The 23,085-nt window shown below is 48.5% G+C and overlaps 1 protein-coding gene across 1 annotated transcript; it reads right to left on the bottom strand.

Annotated features, from left to right (window-relative positions):
* Window positions 1-675: 675 nt before the first annotated feature.
* LOC144136026 (cysteine-rich secretory protein 2-like) lies at window positions 676-22,816 on the bottom strand. Its single transcript, XM_077668216.1, has 8 exons — window positions 22,679-22,816; window positions 15,797-15,918; window positions 13,575-13,711; window positions 12,622-12,715; window positions 6,505-6,653; window positions 2,004-2,107; window positions 1,805-1,896; window positions 676-1,158 (listed from the first exon to the last, which is right to left on the bottom strand). The coding sequence occupies exons 2-8, from the start codon at window positions 15,879-15,881 to the stop codon at window positions 1,016-1,018; spliced, it is 804 nt and encodes a 267-aa protein (XP_077524342.1). The 5' UTR covers window positions 15,882-15,918; window positions 22,679-22,816; the 3' UTR covers window positions 676-1,015.
* Between the last annotated feature and the right edge of the window lie 269 nt (window positions 22,817-23,085).

A 23,085-nucleotide genomic window follows, 5' to 3' on the forward strand; every position in this document is an offset into this window, starting at 1 on the left:
GTAGGTTGCATGCATGCTGCATAGTTTAGGTCCATGCCGGGGTAACGTGGCGAAGCAGCCCCCTGCCCTGAAAACGGCTGCGTGAACCGTTGTTAACATAATTTACTTAATGGCCCGCCCGCAGCGGTGAAGCACTGCCTTGGGGCACTGCTACGCTCGTGCTGAGGTTCCGCGTTCGATCCCCAACAGCGCGCCGCGTCTGACGTACTTTAGGCACGGTCGGCTGGAATGCGAAAGCGCTCTTCGGCAACGATTGTGCCCATGATCGAGAGCGACCATCTACCGCACATTGTTTTATAGCCAGTTTCACGTTTTACAGGCAGCATTTAGTATTTCCTTCAAGGTGAACGGCCACTGTTTTATTGTGACATTACAAGCTCTAACTTGAAATGGTTCTGCTGGACGGCTTTGAGAGACGGTATTGCAGTCCTAATCTGCAATATAACGCGGTTAGTTAAAAATAACAATGAACCGAATAATGCTCGCGTAGTCTTTAAGCAAACAGAGAAAGGGCGAAAGGAAAAAAAAAGTTAGGTATGCGATGCGAACGTGCTGATCAAGTTCGCAGCTTGGTATGACGCGTTCCGTAGTCTCGCTTTCGCTTTTAGGCCGGTCGCCAAGTGTGCGCATTGCAAAAGAGAAGAGCGAGCGAGCGAAGAATTCGGACACGGTACGTGAACAGCACCTTACAGCGCTTTATTGCATTTTATTATTAAAGTCAAAACATCAGATGGACATGCGTAAATTAGCTGTGTGCATCAGCGTGGACTACGTAACTTGTTCTACTTCAAACACTAGCACTCGTAATTGACTAGAAATCTTATTTTTTTTTACAACCATGCCACTCTATACAATCAGACGTGGCGATTTCGGCGCACTTCTCACTAATATTGCGCAGTTAATTCACGATCCCTCTGTCACCAAGCAAACTTTGAGCCATCGTGCTCCTCGCGTTCATCCCTGTTTTTTCTCCTCTTTGTTGTTTGTAAACGACTTGAAACGACAAGGAATCGGGTCATTTGATGCGCTCCTTGCAGGAACACGTCGCTCTGCAGGCCTTGTACTGCTCCTTGGCGGGGTTCCCGCATAGCCACTGGTGCCAGTGCTTGGCGATTTCGCGACAGTTGACCCAGAAGTCGGCGTGCTCGCAGGAGTTTGCTACAGTCGAATAAGAAGAATCGGAGCGTCAGGTTAGGTTCACCTTTGGACGAGTTTGAGATCAAATGGCACAGCTGCTGCATGCTGCTGCATGCTGCTGCATGTGTCAGTATTAACAGATTAACAAAAACAAAAGAATCCAATAAATAGCCTTCCTTAGTTAATGTTGCCCTGTAGCTTGCTGTTGGAGATTGGCTTTCCCAGAGCTCAGATGGTGTGAAATAAAACATCGCAACCTCGCCGGACAGGCGCTTGCTCGAACTTTGGCACGAAATAAAGCACGCGGCAAGGACTGAATTAGAACGAAATTTTCCAACACAATTTTAAAAGTTGTGCCGGCGTTGTTTTGAAACGTTAAACTCCGCAAATTTCTAAACAAAATTGTGCACGCATAACAATTATTTAGTAGCTTTATATTGCACTGGCTAATTTTTACTTCAAGGCGAAAGCGATGTTATCTTAGCCTGTGTTTTCTGATAAATCTCCAAATTTTTTCTTCATCTGTGTTTGCCACTGTAGTTACCAGTTAAATTAACTGTAGTTAACAGTTAAATTAACTGAAGCAGTGGCAAAGCTGTGTAACAAAAATTGACCAAACGTCATTAATACAGCGCAAACCATCCGTAAAGAACATGTAATACTCAACTGCACAATTTCTTGGAGCGACAGTGGCCGGGGCATTTGCTGCACGGCTTGCCTTTTGTGTACGGCTTCCCAAATCGCTCAGGAAAGTTACCTCTGAAACAACAGAAAGGAAGGCTCAGGCACAAAATGCCAAAAACGAATACTGAAGTGCTTCTGCTACGGCTCAGTTACCAAAGAGAACCGCGCGTCAAGAAACTCACATGGGGCAATAGTTGCACACGTAGTTGTAGAACGGTTTTTTGACGACGTTCCGACCGCAGTAATGGAGGCCGCATCCCACCTTGTGCGAACTGTACCACACCATCTGTGAAAAATTCAAGCATGGATCGTACTGCTGCTTGTCCTGGCAAAGCGATATTTTTGTCCGCCATTATTTTTTTACTTGAGAGATTCAGAGGCATAAATTGTGTTTTACATCAATTACCAGATTTTTCGGCATTATCAATGATTTACTTTGCGAGACTTCGCACTTCGCTTATAGCGCAGAATTACAATTACTCATAACCCCCCACAACCTTACACAGCGGCCCCATTGCCCTAACTGCCCTTCCTCCTACGCCGACATGGAACGCTCTCTTCTCTTGCCCCGTTGCTCTCCCCCCCCCCCCCCCCACTATCTCCCTCCCCTTGCCTGGCCCACCGGGTTGGCGGACACCGACGAGGACCTACAGAGAGCCGTGGTCTGTCTCGCCATCGATATTCTAGGCGTCTAGACTAAGACGGCCAATAAAACTGTTTTCCTCCTCCCCCGTGGCTGAGCGTGTGCTGAACGGCGCAGTAGGTGTACAAGATGCGCGGACGAGATGGGCAGAAGGCGCCAATTTTCAGCAGTTTATTTTGTGGTTCGCCTCTGTGTGTGCGTGTGTTTTATTGTATAAAATTGCAGACGGCACCTGGCAGAAGCAGCTGGCCGTCTATTTAAAGGCGCGCCTGAATAAGTTTCGCATCGGGGATCCATGCATGGTCCAAAAATCCGACGGCTTAATCGCATTCCTTCAGAAGAACGAAGCAATGACCTCAAATTCAGACGACGTGACAGACGCGTGCCACAGGGCTCTCCAAAAGGAGGTGGTCGAAGCAGTTGAGAGAAGCATGTAGATGTAGCCTCGGAGGAGTAAAGTTTGAAAACAAACGTTTCATAAGCACAACAAATTTTGCAGGCCTTGTGAAGCGTTACCTAGAAGCCCAGTGCTTCGAACATAGGGCAAAATATTTTTCCAGAAAAAAAAATAGCCACAGGTTCCTGTGTGGCTCCCGTTTTAACCACCCTATACATGGCAGAAGGCAACCGGAGACAGGAACTGCTCCCACGAGATCTTGACGTCACAGTATACTTCCGATACGTCGACGACGACCTGGTTTGCCTGCCCGTGGGAAAAGCCAGCGGCGTGAAAGCGGAAGGCTTACTCGCGCCCTTCATAAAGTGTTCAGTTCCCTAGACTCCATTTGCGAAACCACCGATGGAAGACTGCTGCAATTCCTCGCTCGTATATTCAAGAGGCTCAGAAAGGGGCTCTCATTCAAGGTTCGGTATTCCTCGGATGTTAAAGAACACCGTTTCACGAACATCCTCCAGCAATAATTTCTTTAACGCGCTTTGTAGAAGTTGAGTTACCTGTAGTAAAAATTGAATTTCAGCGTCTTTGCCCCTTTCCCTCTCCTCTCGTCCCTTTTTCCACACTAAAAGGTCGGCCCTCCTCCGCCGGCCCCACCGCGAGAATCCGCCTTTTTCACGACGCGACTGCGCATGCGCCCATCCCCTGGCGGCGGTGTCGCGAAACATATTGGAAGGGTCGCGGGCCCCTTTCGTGACCGGCAGTGGAAGTGTAAACTAACCGGCTTCGTCCGCAGGGTGCGTTGCTGCAGCCGTCGGGCGTTCAGCGCGACGCATTTCGCGATACCTACGAAATGTGTTGCATACGGCTGCAATGCCCAATATGTAAAGGGAAGCAAACTCGGATTTTTTCACTTTCCTTGCGCTTCCCGGGATAGCCTTCGACGCAAAGCGTGGATAAAAGAAGTTCGCCGGCTCGACGATCGTGGCCGCCCTTGGGCACCGTCAAGCACGTCAAGACTGTGCGGGAATCACTTTGTGACAGGTACGGACGAGGTACTGCGGTTAAATGCGTGTGAAGTCTATCACAAAAGGTTTTATTCATGGCCAGGAAGGCCTCGAATGTCACCGCGGCATTTAGACTTCGTTCCGACGCTTTTTGCTTTCTCAAGCAAGAAGGCCGAATGGGCAAGTGCTGTGAGCCGCTTTCAACGCGCGATGGAGCGGGCAACGAAAAAGAAGCTACGAGAGCATTCACGCATGGTGCTAAAATTTTGTCAATCTCCTATGGAAATTTCCTTGTTTATGCCACTACACCCTGGGCAATCCCCCCGTGTGGGTATGTGCCATGTATTAAGAGGCAGAAGAAGAAGGTGCGTTATGCGCGTGTTCGAATCATATCCATGATGAAGACCTCTGCGTGGTATCGCCGGAATGGATCAATGTGCGCCTCTCGCGCTCGTTTTTATGGATGCGCACGCTTGTTTAAGCTATGCAGCGGTGTGCCGCGGGAAAATAAAATGAAATGCTAGCAGAGCTGCGCCATGTTGTGAGTACGCTTGTGCTTTTATAGCTCGTGTAGCTATTCGGCAGCTCTTGAGCACTACGATTGCTTGTGAAAACTGTTGTCCCCAGTCGTTTTCTGTGCTATGCGGCGTGCACGATGTTGTATCCACCTTTCATGGATGGCAGACATATACAGCGGAAAACGTCAACCTCACTGATCGGGGATATTTCATTGAACATTATGTTCCGAATGTAGCCTTCATTTCTGAAGCGGCGGCCCTTACTCAGCTGGCGATCGCATCGCATGCCGGATGATCGGAGATACTGAAGAATTTGCCCTTCGGTGGGCACTGTAGCCTGCCTCGGATTTCACACCCAGCCATAAGTCAACCCTAGAAATCGTCCAAGTACCAGGTGCTGCCCAGGACACGCCATCGTCGACAGATTCCAACAAAACGTGCTCTGCAGCGGCACTCAGTCCGGCCGGGCTGGCAGCGCAGTACCCTACCAGTGAGCTTTTATCGTTGTACGCGAGGTGGCAGCACAGGAAAATGAAAAAGGCGGATTCTCCGGGCGGGGCGGAGCTTCCTGACCCGCCGAAGCGATGCTGCTGACTGGCCGCGGCCATGGCAGCTGTGTGACGCCTGAAAGAATCTAACCAATAGGCATCTCTGAATAGAATTGCGCAGCATCGTGTGACGGAGCAGGGCGCGAGCATGAAAAGGTCGCCGAAAGGACTCGCCAACTTTCGCGCGTGATTGTGAGTTTTTTTGGCGCCCGTGTGCTGTGCGATGTCAGTGCACGTTAAACATCCTCAGGTGGTCCAAATTATTCCGGAGCCCTCCACTACGGCACCTCTTCTTCCTTTCTTCTTTCACTCCCTCCTTTATCCCTTCCCTTACGGCGCTGTTCAGGTGTCCAACGATATATGAGACAGATACTGCGCCATTTCCTTTCCCCCCAAAACCAATTATTGTTATTATTATTTGCTGCGTGTTGAACTGTATTACTTGGCTCAGGTGTTCAGGACGAGAGAAAGTAGTGATTGAGCGAGTTTATGTGCTCTCCTCTTAAAGTGTTTCAGAGCCCCTTTAATGAGCAGCAAACACATACAAACCTAGAGGAGAAAAGCTATTTTGAACTATATATACGACTCGGCCCAGACCAAGCTGAAATGGGGCCCAGCCTTGTCAGCGATCCTGCAGGCCCTTCGCAAGTCCCCGCGGAAGATCGACAAAACCATGAAGAGGTATAAGATTGGGCTGGTAGCTAGCAGACACCGTGACGGCGCCATCGCATCAATCGTACAGAAAAGCTGTTGAAGCAAACCGCTACCAATGCCGAGCAGGCAGAGATGAAAAAGGTCCGTCTAGTGGTCTTGCCTAAGTACACATATTTCACAAAAGCATAAAAAACAAGCCTGGTCAGTAAGCACACGTCCCAACGGTGCATCCAACGGCTATAGCAACACACTGTATAAGGGCTGTACAAAACATTCCGGGACTTGCAAAAGACAACAATATCTGCGGCGTAAAACACAGCAACAGTTTCACAGAATGTGAAAAGAGCGTGGTGCACGAAATATAGTTGACGTGTGGAAGAGTACGTCGGCCACGTACAGAAATTCATCATCTAGAGACTAACATGGAACAGGAACGCACTGCAAAACGCAGCCCACTCTTACAACCCCAAAATACACACACTGTGCCCGACGGTCTTACGCACCTCGCTGCGGATAGACGGAGATTAAAGCGAAAATAAAGATGAGACCGACGGTAAAAGAGCTGAGGTACCTGCCATAAAGATCTCAACGATTAACTCAGCTTGGCTCACGTGCGCAATTGCCGTGAAAAAAAAGAAAAACATATGGAGTACCACGAGGAATTAGACAGAATGACCGGACTCCCGTTCCGTGCGAACAAAAAAAAGAGTAAACGTTATTAATATAAACAGCTGAAAGTTCACGCCTCGTTGCGTATGTCCCGCCTGTGAGCGTGTTCTGTACCCCTACGGCGTGATTCAGTACTCGATAAACCGCTAATTAGCCTTGACTAAGGGAATGGTAGGGCTCAAGGTCATAAGGGAAATTATTTTATCTGTCTGCTTATTGTCGTTTATGACAGGGGCATGGCTTTACTGACCTGTGTGTAATGGCCGACCATGGAAGGGATGTTATTTCCAGTGTCTCCGAAAGAGAAGTTGTGATGTTCCAGAAACCATATCTTGATGGCGAAAAACCATGGTACTCTTACATTAGACACGAAGATGTTCTGTCCGCAGGATCCGTAATCTGTGACAGAATAGTGACACATTTTTTTTAGAGGTGCCTGAAACACAACAGTGCAATAAATACGCTTTCTAATAAAAAAGCTATAACACGTTTACCTCAGTTTCAATTAATGGAATGATAAGTGACAACCACTGGGCCGTATTAATAGTCGTACTTAGGCAAATATGCGTTTGGAAGATATTCCAAATTCATATAGAAGAAGCATTGCGTACTGAACCTGCTAATTAAGGGTTCATTTAATCACTTTTTTCATCTGTAGATGGGGTTCGGCATGACTTTCCTGTGTAAAATTTCTCACTTCGATCGTAGGGGGGCGACAGTCCTCCCCGTCATAAATCCACTCCTGTGGTGAAAGTGATAAACGCTTGTAACAATTAAGGCAAGCGAATGCAATATTACAGAGTAAATTTACAAATGGATCTTTAACGAAACAAGCAGTGTACGCAATGTACCCAGTCACTAATTCCTTAACTGAGGACTAACGGGATGTTTCTAAGGCAGCTCCTGCTCATTTTTAACAAGCGATGTAAATAGGATCGATAAACCACAAAATTTTTTTGTTAATGTGTGCAAGTTTACCGCAAGTAAGTAGACATTTGCCCCCTTGTAAAAATGCGTATATTTTGCGTGCCATAAATTTTTTCGGTCAGCATAAGAGACAAAGGCAAAGAAAATCTTTCGGCTCTTTGGTAAGGCGTGCACCTTGTTGTTTAGTAATTGGTAATAATTCTTCTGTTATCTATTTCAACGACTTTTTTTGTTCGTTCCTTATATGGGAACAATCCGCTATTTATTGAACAGTTTGCTCTTCTACCCTCAGTAGTGCATATGTACAGTCGGGGACAAAAGTCACTGGACCGCGCGCGCCGTAGGCGAAGCCGATAGCTCTATTGTTAGCTTCCGGCTGGAGACCACACTTGCGAAGGTGAAAGAACAGGATTTCGACTTTCATTTCCACAAATGCGGCCTCCAGTTGGCGGCTAACAATAGAGCTATCAAGCCACCGCGGCGTGGTTATCGCGCTCGGCTGCTGACCCTAAAAACGCGGGTTCAATCCCGGCCACGGCGGTCGAATTTCGATGGAGGCGAAATTCTAGAAGCCCGTGTACTGTGCGATGTCGGTGCACGTTAAAGAACCCCAGGCGGTCGAAATTTCCGGAGCCCTTCAGTACGGCGTCGCTCATAGCCTGAGTCGCTTCGAGATGCTAAACCCCAACGGCGCACGCTGTCCAGAAACTTTTGTTCGCGACTTTATAACAGCGAAATTAATGCAGGCTAACACAGCCCAAAACTGCAATCATTGATTATGCATACCTGCGCTGTACATAATTTTGTCTTCATTTTGAAGCAAAGGATAATATAGAAGAGTTGCACTGCTTTTAATAGTAAGAAAAGGCGCAAGACAGAAAGCTACAACTGTAATCTTTCCTACCAAAATTTCAGGGTGTACTGTGCTTGGGTTCTTCATTTGTTTTCATTGATTACTACGCTCAATCAACTTCTTCGTTAAGTGTCACAACGTATACATTTTGGTGCTGGAGCAAACAAAACGTTAAAAGATGATACAATGCAACTCGACAGCCGGACGAAGAAAACGATGAAAAAAACTAGCTCCACTCTCGCGCACCGCTCTGCACGCGCGCCTTCGAATTGCGTTTCGCTCTTTTCACCCAGTGAACGTTACACTGCTAGGGCAACTCGCTACGGTGCTTCAGGGCTCAGTCCCTGCCTGTTTCAACGGCCAACGGCAATGACCGAAAGCCCTCCATGCTTCTCTCAGGCAAGTGCGTCTTGGTGACGTTTCACCTCGCTCGTGAACGAAAGCCGCCGGTGCTGGCCGTCTTCGAAGAGGGCAACGCCGACGTTTCGCAAAGCTCCTGGGCCCTTCCCTCTAGAGCACGGCGCGACGCACGAACCAACAGCTTTGGGCACAGGATCAGCGTCCCTGGTTCTTCGGAAGTTTCTTCTGGGGCCCTTGCTGCTATGGAGGACCGGCACTACCTTTTTGAACAGCACAATCCGCGGTCGCCCTGGAGTGCCTCCCTTGCGCTCTGTGCGCAGATCAAGAACGAGTGGCTGAACCTCCTGGACGTGACGCGGCCTCTCCATGCGTTGCCGGTAGATGCTATCCTAGGCCACGCAACGGAGCGCGTTCTGCAGTGCATCCATTTACTGCAACACCACCGCTACCTGGCACCAAGCAGACGCTTCTTCACCAAGCACCATCAATGCGAAGCTGCTATCCCTGATGACAAAAAAGAGCTCGCTGGTCAGGGCAAACATCTGATCTGGCTTGGAGTCGACATCGAGCGCAACGTCATCGTGTTCCGAGCTCAGGCCGCGGCGGCTTTTGCTACCTATGGCCTGCGCTTTCATCGTGGCGACCGTCACCACCTCGTACGGCTGGTTGTCACCCACGCTGCCGCTCGACTCCCTCGTCTGAAGACACAACCTGCCATTCATGCCTCGATGTACCCATGGCGCTTACGTCATCGGCCCTTGGGGTCACCTGAAGAGCCCGCTGGTTGGCATGGACAGCTGGACGGGGAAGGACTCGGCGCTGGGCCCACGGCCACTGTAGTCCTCACTCAGCGCGTGTGGTGGTACGCGGGCCGCACCGTCGCCATTGTGAAGGCAACTTCTTGGATCTGGTTCTCGACCACGCTACCGCTCGACTCTTTCGTCAAGAGTCGCTAATACCTCGACGCACCCGCTCCGCCTTCACCATCTGATCTGGGTGCTGCTGAAGACGCGCAGTGTGGGCACGCCGTGGACGTCGCTCTACTGAACGCTGTAGGTCAGCAGGGCGGATGTAAATGGGCGGCTTCAGCATACCTGCCCTCGTGAGATGCAAGCACTCGTTCGTGCCGACGGCGAGCGCTTGCCTCATCTTCGTTGTGGTTGCAAGGCGACGACTGCCCACGAAGTGATGGACGTGGGGATTGTTCGCGTGTTAATTAGAAGAGAATGTCGCGGCCATCCGTGAAAAGGGACGTTTTTAGCATACTAGAGACGTATTAGCGGAGACGTAACCGGCTTACCGGACTACTCGTGCGCAAGCGCAGTGACACCGACGGGGACAGCTGGCTGGCGTCTGGTAAATCGGCATACGTCTCCGCTAGTACGTCTCCGGTATGCTGAAAACGTCTAGTGTCTCCTGCACTTATGCCGGTTCCTCGACGGCCCCTCACCGGTTCCAGATAAAAGTGGCGGTGAAGGACTGGCACGAAGCCTACTTTTCGTGGTGCCGTCGAAGAGGATTACGAAGCCGACGTCTCGATGCTACGTTTTGACTTTAGCCGGAATTTATTCCCTCAAATATAAATCTCATTTCCAAACAGCTGTCTCTCTCCTCTTATGCACTCGTGACCACCTGGCTATGCTCCTTAGCGTGGTAACGAAACCTTGCCTATCCTGGCCAGTGCTTTGAAATGTCCCCTAGCGTGGTAATTAAATAAATTAGAGCCTATGTAGTCCTATTCTAGCCAGTGGCACGAGCTATAGCTTATCATACATCCTTCAATGTGATCCCTTCTCGCTGCCTGCCCGCCGCGGTGGCTGAGTGGTTATGGCGCTCGGCTGCTGGCCCGAAAGACGCGGGCTCGATCCCCGCCGCGGCGGTCGAATTTCGATGGAGGCGAAATTCTAGAGGCCCGTGTACTGTGCGATATCAGTGCACGTTAAAGAACCCCAGGTGGCCGAAATTTCCGGAGTCCTTCACTACGGCGTCCCTCATAGCCTGAGTTGCTTTGGGACGTTAAACTCCCATAAACCAAACCAAACCCCCTTCTCGCTGCCTTCGGTCGGTTGCCTTCTCGCGTGTCGCTGCATATAATGCTTCAGATGCCAAGGCAGTCGAGCGCCTCTCTGCTCCGATGTTGGACTCAGCGTCACTGCTGCCACCGGGAACCTATGGTCCACGTATGCAAATGACGGCTAAATGCACAGTCTGCAGCCGCGAGGCGATCGCCGAGTGGGCTGAGACGTCGGCCAACCAGGTTACTGGCTCTGCGCTAACATGGGTTTGAGTTTGCGTTCAGAACGCAAGAAACTTTTTTCTGCTAAACGAAAGCACGTGGTTTCCCTTCATGTTGCTCACAAGCACGTGGCGTTGCAATGATTGCGTGGCAGGTTGCCGAGCATCCTCGATATGCATAGGGCAACTGTGCTCTCGGGCACTTTGTATTTCTCTTCTGGTCGCCATTTCTTCCTGCTTCGAGCGGCGTCCGTTCATGGCCAAGAGTGCGGGCCATTTTTCACTGTTTCTTTCACAACTGCTATGAGGCGCTTCGGTTTTGCGTTCAGACGGTTGGCTCGCGTGGCCAGGCACGCGCGTGCGCAAATGGTTACTTCTATCGCTGTCAAAAACAAACAAACACACAAACAAACAAACAAACAGATTATTCCATGTAAAAATTGGTTTTGAGGAAAGGAAATGGCGCAGTATGTCTCACATCTCGGTTGACACCTGAACCGTAAGGGAAGGGATAAAGGAGGGACTGAGAGAAGAAAGGAAGAAAGAGGTGCCGTAGTGGAGGGCTCCGGTAATTTCGACCACCTGGAATCTTTAACATGCACTGACATCGCACAGCCCACTGGAGCCTTTTGCGTTGCGCCTCCGTCGAAGCCCGGCCGCCGTGGCCGGGTTCGAACCCGGGAACTCCGGCTCAGTAGCCGAGCGCCCTAACCCCTGAGTCACCGCCTTCCTTATTTTATTGACTATAGTGGATAGACTGGAATATTCACTTTACGGCCCTCTAATCTCATACTTCTCAAGCATGGTCTTATACTTCTCAGTAATTTTGTCTTCATGCCTTTTTGTTTTTATTTGGAGAAATAATGAATGGAAATTGCAAATAGCCTTCTATTTGCAGAAAACTGAGACAGGTCTTGCTCAACAAATAAATGAAGAGGAGGAGGAGGAGGAGGAGGAAAGGCAGGGAGGTTAACCGGAAGAATAACTGGTTTGCTGCCCTGCACGGGGGGAAAGGGGTGAGGGGATAGAAAAGTGAAGGAGAAAAGAGTAGCAGGAAATTTAGGTCACCATGTAAAAGCCAGAAATCGTTCAGTAAAGTCAACAAATAAATGAAATGGCGTGCGTGCGTGCGTGTGTGTGTGTGTGTGTGTGTGTGTGTGTGTGTGTGTGTGTGTGTGTGTGTGTGTGTGTGTGTGTGTGTGTGTGTGTGTGTGTGTGAGAGAGAGAGAGAGAGAGAGAGAGAGAGAGAGAGAGAGAGAGAGAGAGAGAGAGAGGGGGTAGGAGAAATAGGTTTCTGTATGAAGCCGTAGCTCATCGTCATATAAGAATATCCCGTCCCCACAAATATCACTCTGGGACCTTTCCTTCTCCTAGCGATTGTATCACGCTGCATTTCTTTGAGTTATGTCTAGGAGTGCGTTCTTCTTCACATTTTCATCGTGGCGTCGTTCAAAGGTAGTCATCATCCTTTCTAAACCACGCAGTAAAATATCCAAAGGTCCTGCTTCAAGCACAAGAGACGCTGAACTTAATAACGAGGGAATACCATTATGCTTACAGCTTATGAACGGCGCGTGCTCTAGTATTTGTTTTCGAAGTGTTGCCTTCATGGAAAGTTTGTTTCGATGCTCAGAATGTGTCACTTTATGGAACTACAGCCGGCTTTAATCGTCGGCAGACTAACCCAAGGGAACTGTTACCAAAATTAAAAGAAAACGTAAGCTCGAACAATTTTGTAAGCGCATATTCCTTCTTTTTCATTTACGTATTACTGAGCTTGCTGCAAGCCTTGTCAAGGCAAGCTGTCGTAAATGTGTGTTTTTCGCCTACTTAGCTTTGCCAATTTAGTAGTGCCTAGATATATATATATATAAAACCTTTCCATTCGTAGCAGCAGTAAGATTGGCGTCAAGAATATGAATTATCTTTTCCGGGAGAAGGGCACGTGTTTGTGTTTCCGTTGTCTTGGGCACAACTCTGCAGAAGCATTACCTTCAACCCATCGTCCAGAACTGTTGTCATGCACAAGAAGCTGGCAACTCTCCGCCCAACGTTGAGCATCTGCAGCGGCTCCTTTGTGCCAAGTCTGAAAAAGAAGGAAGGAGCTGTAAGTGTCTCTTGCACTCAACGCAATAAACGTTGCGGGGCGTTTGGACCGGAGCTGGAGCACCTATAGAATCCCTCGTTTTCACACAGTCAAGATTGCGCGATAAAAAGGCGTGTTTCCGCAAATTCGCGGCCCTGTATGGTGCTCGCAGCTCAAGTTCGGCTTTCAAGGGGTGCGGCTACAAAATTTCAACCAGCTGGTTTCGTGCCTGTGTTTTTGTCAGGGCCAATTTACGTAGCATTGCCCGCATATTCAAGGGGTTATTACAGGTATCACAGATAAAGTCGCATCCCGTTCCGGCGGTGCGTTTGAGAGATTTTTTTGCTATTGTTTCAATATGAAACCAAGATTTTATTCAGGCCAGAGTATTTTAGATTTTCGACGGAAGAGGATATCTCAAATGGCACCCACCGACTTCGAACTAGGAACCATCTTGTCGAACGAGACCGGTTGTGTGTGTGGTTTGCAGATAGGATTAAATATGTTTTTGTGTGTGCATTTCTCGGTTTTAGACGTCATTTGTCCTTTCCAAGTTTAAAAGCCTTGCACAGAAGTACGCTGTCGCTATTAACAAAATCTGTAGAAAAAAAATGGCGTTCGTAAACTGCTAAGGTCGAGTTCAAACCCGTGTTGTTTAAATTGCTCCATGCCCCCGAGCAGGAATTCGCGACAACGTCAGAACCATCACACTGAGCGAAAGTTCAAAGCTTTGATTTTGAGAACGTCGACTATGTTTCATATTTCAACGCGGAGAATGACGGCTGCATCTGTGCATCTCATCTAATTGTCCAAGAGAAGAAGTAAAAGTGTATCATTAGATTAAAACACAATACCATACCATTTCGAGCATGTCGCTGGCTGGTGGATCGACTCGCGTGCGAAAGAAGTTGTGGTAGAGGACGATTCTTTTCATCACTGGCCTGTACCGTGTGTCCAGACTTCGTTTTGGCAACATGTTTCCGTACACTTTAGGCCCTAGATAGGTATGTTCAAGAGGTGACATGTAAAAAATAAGTGAGTGGCACGAAAGCTAAATAAATATTAAGCAAAAGTAATTGTTTGGAAGGCGAATATGCGTTTTGCCTTCACCTAGTTCATATACCTAACTAAGTGTGAGACGCGTTAATAGGCTTTTTGTCACCTTTACATAACAGCTGAAATAGCAACCCATCTGTCACTTTACGACTTTGTGAATATGCTCCGAAACTTGGTAGCTGTTCCATGTTTCTTTTTTCTTTTTCAGAACTGATCCAGCTTCAGCATTGATAACAGATATATGTACAACACCAAACAGCTGGCGGATATGGGCCTTAACAAATGGTCAAGCAATGGGTTGCTTGAAAATCCAGCAAATAGAAAAGAGTCAGATGATACTTGAAGCCAGGAGAGGTGAATTTGCAGAGGAATTAAATACAAGAAGGAATGCGTAATTAGTGTTCGACTGTCGAATACAACTAAACTAAACAACCCGATGTTTTCAAATTCCTGTATTTAGCTCGAACTCTGCATAACGCATATTTACTATGCAACAGCATTGGTGTGATGTTAATGAAACGCTCCCTCTTATTACATTGCGGTCCAGTATACAGGGTGTTTCAGCTGAGACTTTACATAATTTTTTAAAAATTGTCTTTTTGAGTTTGAAGAGAGCTTTTTTCGGCATATCATTCCTAGCGGTGCAATACATCAGAATACAGCTAATATTTGCTAACTAGCAAGCTGGTTAACCAATATTTAATAGTTAATTTGTTTAACTCTTACTGTTTGGCTCCTTAATTATTAGGGACGTGTAGCCCATCGTAAGTAATATCCATATCAGTTTTTAGAATTTCAACAATATGGTTACACTCGGCGCTGTGGCCCAACAAATTTTGGCTACATCGCGCCAAAATACATGCGCTTTGGAGAAGCTTGCAGACAAAGCAACCTCTCAGTGCACGTAACTCATCGAAATAGCCAAATTTGTTGGGGCCACAGCGCGGACGGTAACCGCGTTTTCGAAATTCTAAAACCTGATATGGATCGGTGGGCTACACACCTCTCAATAATTAAAGAGCTTTGGGACAATAATAAAAATTTAACTATTCGATATTAGTTGACCAGTCTACTCGTTAGCATGTCTTGGCCGTATTCTGATGTACTACACCGCTGAGAATGCTATGCCGAAAAAGCGCTTTTCGAATTCAAAAAGCCTATTTTGAAAAGCTGTGTAATACACGCCTTGGTGGCTCAGTGGTGAGGGTGCTTGGCTACTGATCCGGTGTTCCCGGGTTGGAACCCGGCCGCGGCGGCCGGGCTTCGATAGAGGTGAAACGCAAAAGGCTCCCGTGGGCTGTGCGATGTCAATGCACGTTAATGATCCCCAGGTGGTCGAAATTATTCCGGAGCCCTCCACTACGGCACCTCTTTCTTCCTTTCCTCTTTCACTCCCTCCTTTATCCCTTCCCTTACGGCGCGGTTCATGTGTCCGCCGAAATATGAGACAGATACTGCGCCATTTCCTTTCCCCCGAAACCAATTATTATTATTGTAAAACCTGTGTAAAGTTTTAGGTGACACACCCTGTATATACAGTTCGTGCCATCTGTTGGCAACGTTCTCAGGCTGGCATGCTCGTGGCCGGAGTAGGTTGGAACGCATTTCCCGGCGAAAAAAGTTGTGCTGATTATCTCGCACGGGATAACGGAACTCTTTGTCGACATCTCTAATCGCAAAAGCAGCCAATGGCAGCGACCAGTCCGTCACTGCAAGGTTCCGCACCCACTCTAGTCATGAATGCTTTGACCTGAAAACTTCTTCAACAGACGGCACATGAGTGCGGCATTTCGCATAGGATGTTGAAGATCAGCATACACGATGCCCTCACGAAGGCAGTGCTGCACAGGTACTTCACTGATTGTGGTCGTTTCTATACACTGTTTTGCTTCACAGAAACACAGATATCGTTCAAGGACGTTAATGGTACGTGAACAGGACGAGGGCGCCCACTGTTAACTTCCATGGACATAACCGGCTAGCCCGCGAGAACGTTTTACGAAAAGAAATGTTGGGCTGACTTACTTGGTAGCACGGGTATCTTCCCTCCTGAGCAAAATTCTAATAAAAGCAGCCATAGAGATGTCGTCTGCAGCGATAAGTTTCGCATTGCTCGATACTGCTGTCAATCGACCGCTTTAAAATCTCTGGAAAAGATTGTAGAAGAGGCGCACTCTTTACTTTTATAAAAAGAACATTTCGAAACCTCTCGCAAAGGGGGAGTAACGTTGGTTTACAGTATAATAGCTAGTCAGGGTCGAACCGGTTACTTAACTGGGCACGGTTTCTACCATTTACTTTTGCATGGCGTTAAAAGCATGATTAATGCTTTATGAGCGGGCTTACTGCTCTCTCTCTCTCCGCTTATTTCAACATTGTTTCTTGGCGCAGTTCCCCGTATACTGTTTTAGCCTGATGCTTTTCTTTTGATAAGTTGCTTTTAACGTACTTAGTCCATACATTGCTTAGATCTTTTCAAGCACTTTATGCTGGAGCAAGTAGGCAGCTGTCCGTTAAGTGGTATTAATGGACTATTTCAGGCAGAGACACGGCGTTAAGTGCTGCAACTTTGAGCCTGGAACTGTTATCTTTTTATTGTGGCTACATTGCTTTAGTTCCTAACTAACCTCCCTTTCGTATTCCTCACCCAGATCTCCGCCCTCTCTCGGGCCAAATAGCATGCTTTCAGTTTGAAGTGCTGGAAGAAATTCGGACAAGTGGAATTCAATCTTGTGACCAGCTTTGCGGTGCTATACGATTATTCTCCCGGGACGGCAGACGACATACGTCTGGAGGCATGCACGTGTGCTTTGTATTTCTGCTCACGTCTCTTGTCCTGCGTCCCGTGAACAATGCTCCTAGCACTGCGAAACTGATCGCAGGATATTATAGCAATCAGGCCCTGTTTGATATTGCAAAGAATTAAGCGTGTCGTGTTTCTTAAGGCAAGATTTCAGCGAATAACAGAAGAGAGTCGTTAATCAGGGAGCGTACATATTTAGCTAATGTTCCCATAGTAATCAAGAATAATTTTATATCCTTGAAATCTTCAAAACAAAAAAGTATATTTCTGGCCCTAATGGAAACAACTAGGTGCCCCTGCCTACCGCAGCCGCATAGTACCGTTTCAGAAAGTCGTACGCTTTGGTTCGTCCTTTTTTCTTCCACGCCGCCCTTTCGCCGTTGTGTCACCGCAGACGCCGTCATCTTCCTTTAGGTGAGGTGGGAGTTTACATCTGATAAATCTCTCTCACTCAACTTGTAGCAGCAAATAACGCGGCGTTTCGGCTGGTCATATGGCCTGTTGGGAACCGCCTTGAAACCTAATCAGCGTTAGTGGTGTTCGTTGTTTCTCACGAGGGGTAATGTTTTTTTTTATTATTTTTTACAGTATCGATCACGTTAGCGTAATTGTTTTCCGTACATACTTACTCCTCCTTATAACGTATAATGTTATGTTCACTTACATAACCAGAATGACGCTTCAAAATCATTTTGTTCACGGAACTAAAGCTCTATTTGTTGAGTCACTGCTGGAACTTGGCCTGTGATGGCGTCATTGGCCCTGAACTCAGCGACGTAGCCCTTCCTGTTTCTTTTTTTCTAAATGTGTTTTTATTGAAGAAAGATGTCAAAGAGCAGTTCTCGGGAGCTGCGAATTCGCGCCTCACCGAGGCCATTGAGCCGTTTGAGCTGATGAAGCTCAATCTATGTCGTCGCGAGCTCAAATTCAACCGCTTGGATGACGCACTGGGACTGGTGTGAAATCAAATCACATGAAGCTCTGAAATGGTGTGGATGATGTGGAAACTTTTGCAAAGGATGCGAGGCGAGGGCAAGGACCCTCCGAACCGCAAGCTTGCCAATCCGTACCGGTAGCTGATAAGCACACCAAGGGCGTTTGTAAAGGATGGTAAAGTAATTAATTTATCGTCCACATTACGTTAATCAAACCGGTCAAGTTTAGTGATTAAAAAACTATCTGCGTCTTCAAACATAGTGGCTACCTTTCAGTCGCTCTAAAGGCAAACGAAGCGAAACAAAGCTACAGGTGTATATCTTACACATGTGAAAAAAAAATTCAAACGTGTTCGTCTGCTTCACGTCAACCAATGATTTCATTCCGGGGACATGTGATTTGCATTGCAAAGGCTGCGCCTGTTAAAGTTCTCTACGCTGACCGGAAGAAGAAAAATGACTGCGAACAGCCGGCGCACGACAGCGAACGTCTAGTCTCGCAATCCCCTCAAAGCCATACAAAGCTGATACGACAGATGTGCGGCGGATCGGCTGAAACGGGTGCAGAGCGAATGCCTCGCATAGCGATGGAATTTTTCAATTTTTCTGGCGTAGAGCGATAGGCGCTCATACCGCTCATGTCGGAGCACGCGAGCAGCTAGCGATGCTGAGTCACAGCCTTCCCGCGTCGCGCAAAAAATATTGTACCGCCGCGGAACGGCATACCACGGGAAAAGCCGAGTCTTGTCTCGAACGCGCGCGCGCGGGCGCTATCGCGTTAGCCGCCTACGAGGAATAGCGAGCATTTTTGCACCAGGTGACACAACATCCCCTTCGCGCGCTCTGAGTCAAGAAAACTCCGCCGGAAGACGATATGGTTCCTTCTGATTCAGCGGCAGTTCCTCGCCGCGCGCTGCCGCCCTCGTCTCCGCGCTCGGGCGAGGGCGCAGCCCCCGTCAGAGCGATCCGCGCGGCTGGCTGCGCTGGGCCTCACTTCGGAAACTTTCTCCGCCACGACGCCGCGCCCGTACGCCGAGAGCACGACGCCAGGAAATGTCTCCGTCAGTGAGAGAAGCGAGGGCTCGCTGAGCAGGTGCGCCGCCTCGTTGCCGCTGTTTAATGAACAGCCGGTGCACTCGTTAGCCGCCACACCATGAATGCTACTACCACGGCCTCGCCGCTGGCCGCGCACCTGGACTATGGACTGTGCAACAACTACTGGTTCGCCCTGCCGTTTCAAGCCGTGGTCGTGGGCGTGACGTCGGTGGGTGCTGCAGTCAGCGTCGTTATGGCCGTGGCTCTGCTGAGGTCGCCGGCTGTGGCCGACCGTCTGTCTCCGCGGCTTCTCGGGGGCACCTGCGTCACGGCGCTGACACTGAGCGCGGCTTCGCTCGCGACTCCGGCCATTCAGCTGAGCGGCAAGGAGCCCGGCTACGTCGAGTGCGTGGTGACGGGGTCCCTGTACCTCTCATCGGTACAGACGATGGCCTTCTACCTCATCTGCCTCAACGTGGACGAGTACATGCTGGTTCTGCACTGCGGCTCCCCGCATCGCAAGTGGATGGACCACGTCTTCAGCGTCGCGCCCTGGCTGCTCTCCTGGGCGATCACGATCCCGCATGCGGTCGAGTATTGGGGCTGCTTTCGTCCGAACAGCATCACAGGCCACTGCGCGGTGCAAGGTCCGTGGTCCACTCGCGTGGTCAACGGAGTTGCCACGGTGTTGGTGCCGGTAGGCGTGACCGCCTTTATCTACGCGCTGCTCATGGTCTATGTGCTCTCGGAGAGGAATAAGTCTTGCCAGCCCTTGACAGAGACGAGCATGCCGCGTTTTATTCAAGTTACGAGCTCCAGGTACAGCAGCCAGAAGCTCGAAAGGGACTTGTCATCCTTGCTCTTCGTTATTTCGTTTGTGTGCACTTTCTATGTGGGCTACCTGCCGTATATGATAATCGAGAGTTACTTCTTGGAGGAGGTTGGTTGCCTAGGTGTGCGCTTGGCGTACCTTTGGTGGACTGGCGTGGGTTGCTGGGGGCCCTTTTTTAACCTGATAAGGTGCTCCAAATACCGCAATGCGTGTTACAAAGCCTGGTGCGGGCGATCGTCTTCGCGCCAAGACGGGAGAGCGGAGGAGTTTGATATGTAATTACCTTAATGAGTGTTGTGATACGCACAGTGTACCTTACCAGAGCGCTTGAAAGCGCTTGTTGTTATTGCCGTCATAAGCGCACGTCACGACTAAGCTGCGTGCGCTACATGACTGCTAGGCTGTGTTCTTTTCATTGTGTGCTAAACGAAACAACGAGAGCTAACGCGATTTCGTCCGCTCCGAAATGCGCCGCCTGTGCAACCGAAAATGCAAACTGCTGGGGCCATGAAAAGATGCCTGCGTGACTACGCAGGCACCTTTCCTTGGCATTCTCATGCGGCTTCTAGCGGATGAAGTAGCAAACGTTGAGCTAATTGTGGGAGATTCAAGTTCAAATCGAGACTGATTATTTACAAGATTACACTTTCAAACTTTTCTTCCTTCCCGACGGATAAAAAAATGATAGCGATCGGTAACTTTCATGCCTACAGCGCTACCAAGAGCAAATTACAAAGCCTTTCATTGGTTTATAGCTGCTCATTTCGCTGTACGCGTCGCGTAGGTACGGTTCACCAAAATGAGCAAACATAGTTTGGCTTGCATAAATGTTCACGTGGAATTTCTTGAAAGCAAATTTAATAACAGCAAATTTTACACGAACCGTACGTTATCCGACGCAGACCTGGGGCTTGAAGTGGTGCCAAATCGGGCAAGCGCTAAAAACGCCGTAGGTGGTCCTTAACGCTTGGCACGGTCGTGTCTCTTTCTGGTAAGGACGACTGCATTTTACTAAGCTGAAAATGGTTCTTGGAGTTAACGTTATCAATGGTGGCTATGTCTGCACCATTTGTCGTTTTCATCGTTGTTAGACTTGTCAGGAGAGCACCTTTTTTCTTTGTTTACGATTGTGAGAATATTTAGCTGCGTTGTTGTTACACTGCAAGTATAGTTTATCTTTGTTGTGTTTCGTATTTAGTGCTCCACGTGCATACCACTGTGTCATTTTGCGAGGTTCTCTGTACGGTGCAGGGGCACTGGTTGTAGAATCAAACACTTGGAAATCATTATTTTTTTCTTTTTTTTTGTTCAACCTATTCTTTCCTATTTCAATCCTACAGTTCGTGCTATAGCTCTTCTGAGATGTACTACTTCAACCTTCTTTCGCAGATGTAAGCGTATAAAAATTGATCGCCCTTTCTGTCTTTTCTCATTTGATGTTTCTATCAGACGTCATCATTTCTTATGCCTGTGTGCTGCCTCCAAAGTTACTGTGGCATATAGGCATTACCTGCCGCCGGATGATTTTTCTCTCTGACCTTTTAAACACATCTCGCTCGAGTGGTGGCACTGACGCATTTTTTAGTCATGTGAAGTTCCTTCAGGCGTGAGCCTTAGTGCCAATGTGCATGCGAGTAATCTGTGCAGCTGTCCGTTGACGAATCGTGCTGTAATATCCTTAGACAAATGAATTTGTCGAAACCTCAGTTCAGAGTTCCTAAAGACTCCTGTTATCGCTCAGACGATATAGGTATGAACTTGTTTTGCTTAGCCCCGTTCCTAGAGAACAGCGTGCCCTACGTGGCCATGTTTCCTCTACCGCGCGCTTAAGGTGGAAGGAAGTGTACTTACTGTATGTTTGCGATCATTAAGGTTTTGAAAATATTCATGGGATTTGCTTTGTTTGTTCTGTGTGCCTGAAAAAAATTTTTTAAGACTACGACACTATGTGAAGTTTAACTTTCGCTGATATGCCAATATATGTTACGATCTGAAATTCGGGGACTGCAGATCGCATTTGACATCAAATGCGATCTACGATGCAGTAGTTGGCTGCAGTGGTCTTGCGACAGTACTGACAGTACTATCACAACATTTCTCCTGTTATAGTTTGATCAGTTGCATGATAACGGCGTGTATGTGTGTGTGTGCTTGTTTTGATGAGTTGTGTGGAAACCCCCTGTATGGTATACAATGGCACCGCGCACCGCGCCCGCTGATGCGCATTGTCACTGTATCATTCGTCCAGCTTACGTATTCCTTTGCTATTCAAGACAAGAGAACCTGCATATTTAAACTCAAAAGTGATATGACGCGATGTATATCTTTTGCTCGCATTTCTGAGTTCATTATTAAAGACTGCGTTCAATGAAGCGGTAACTAACATTTTTCATTATCCCGGTAGCTTGGTGCTTACCCCCCAAGCGCATTTTTGTTGTGAATTGACAGAATATTTTGTTTTGCTGCAGTCCTCTCTAAGTGTCCGCCCACAAAAACAAAGCATGTGAACAAGGCGCTGCTCACAGCAAAAAAAAAATAATGGAAGCATAAATGGCTCTGTTCGAATGTAAGCTGCAGCGGATAAAGATTAGTATAAGTGACTGATGATTGGTGCGAAATAATCTGCACTGCCGGCGCTGCATTTCACGCAAAACGCCAATAACGAGAATGGCATGCCTTCCCCAGTCCTCAGTATTGCGGAAAGTGGAGCAGAAAGTCTCCGCTTGCAAGTAATTCAATTTTTTTTCCGCCCAGCTGGTCGTCGGTCATTTGGGCTTATCTTTTTCCGCTTCCACTGCACACTTTGCTGCCTAATACAAGAGCTATCTCGCATGCATATATGTACTGTCTAATGTATATTTCTCATCTATGCTTATAATAACTGCAGCCCGTCTGCACTGCCCCTTTGCAGCGAGGGGTGGGAAAGGGTACGAGCTTTCAGCGCCATGAGTCACTGCAATCAAGTCATTGTAGAAACCATTAAATTTCGAACTACACAAAGATGCGCGTCAGTGTAGAGGGAAGAGGTAAACAAAAGTTATTATCTTTGTAAATATCAACACTACCGGCAGCATCGGCGCGGCTGATAATGTTGACAGCGCTTGCAATCTGCACGTAGACATGGTTCGGACGCAATGGACACCGTTTGTCGAAAAGTTCGTACTTCACATCCTTCGGTGCATCCCCTGCGCGGCAAGGCTACGACCGGTATACGGCGAAACTTTCCTACAGGCTGCCCGAATGTGTGCCGAAGGGTCATTCTGGAACTTTGCTGAGCAGGGCGTCGGCATGCGGACACTTACGTGGTTGAAAGGAGCACCGCCGGGTGGATGCGCTGGGCGCCGGTCCGCTGCTGCCCCGGGGCCAAGGCCCTGCCTGATGCGCGCGAGGAGTGCTCTTTGGGCGCCCGGCGAGGCAAATAACGGCCGCTTGCTGAGCGGTTATCCGCCAGAGAAAGGCAAATAGCGAGGAGGCTGAGGAGGGGAGGACGGGAGTTTCGCGCGCGCCGCCGTCTCTTCGCGAGGCTCGGAGCCAGCCACCTCGTCGCCAGGCGAGGGTCGCATGGCCGCCGGGAGGTTTCGAAGAAGGCCGCGTCTGCAGAACAGCCCGGCTGCTGAAGGTAAATAAGACTCGCTGGGCTACCAGCGGAAGACAAAGGGGCGTTCTCGCAACGCCACGACACTCCACAGCGCGACGGCTTGCGTACTCG

This window comes from Amblyomma americanum, chromosome 1 (assembly GCF_052857255.1).
Source record: "Amblyomma americanum isolate KBUSLIRL-KWMA chromosome 1, ASM5285725v1, whole genome shotgun sequence".
Lineage (NCBI taxonomy): Eukaryota > Metazoa > Arthropoda > Arachnida > Ixodida > Ixodidae > Amblyomma > Amblyomma americanum.

What these genes read in the sequence shown, in the direction of transcription:
- LOC144136026 (XM_077668216.1), bottom strand. Translation starts at nt 15,881, where the DNA reads ATGCGAAACTTATCGCTGCAGACGACATCTCTATGGCTGCTTTTATTA. An exon ending in CCAGCGACATGCTCGAAATG is followed by an intron (nt 12,716 to 13,574) that starts GTATGGTATTGT and finishes CTTCTTTTTCAG; the next exon opens with ACTTGGCACAAAGGAGCCGC. An exon ending in TTCTGGACGATGGGTTGAAG is followed by an intron (nt 6,654 to 12,621) that starts GTAATGCTTCTG and finishes ATTCTGTCACAG; the next exon opens with ATTACGGATCCTGCGGACAG.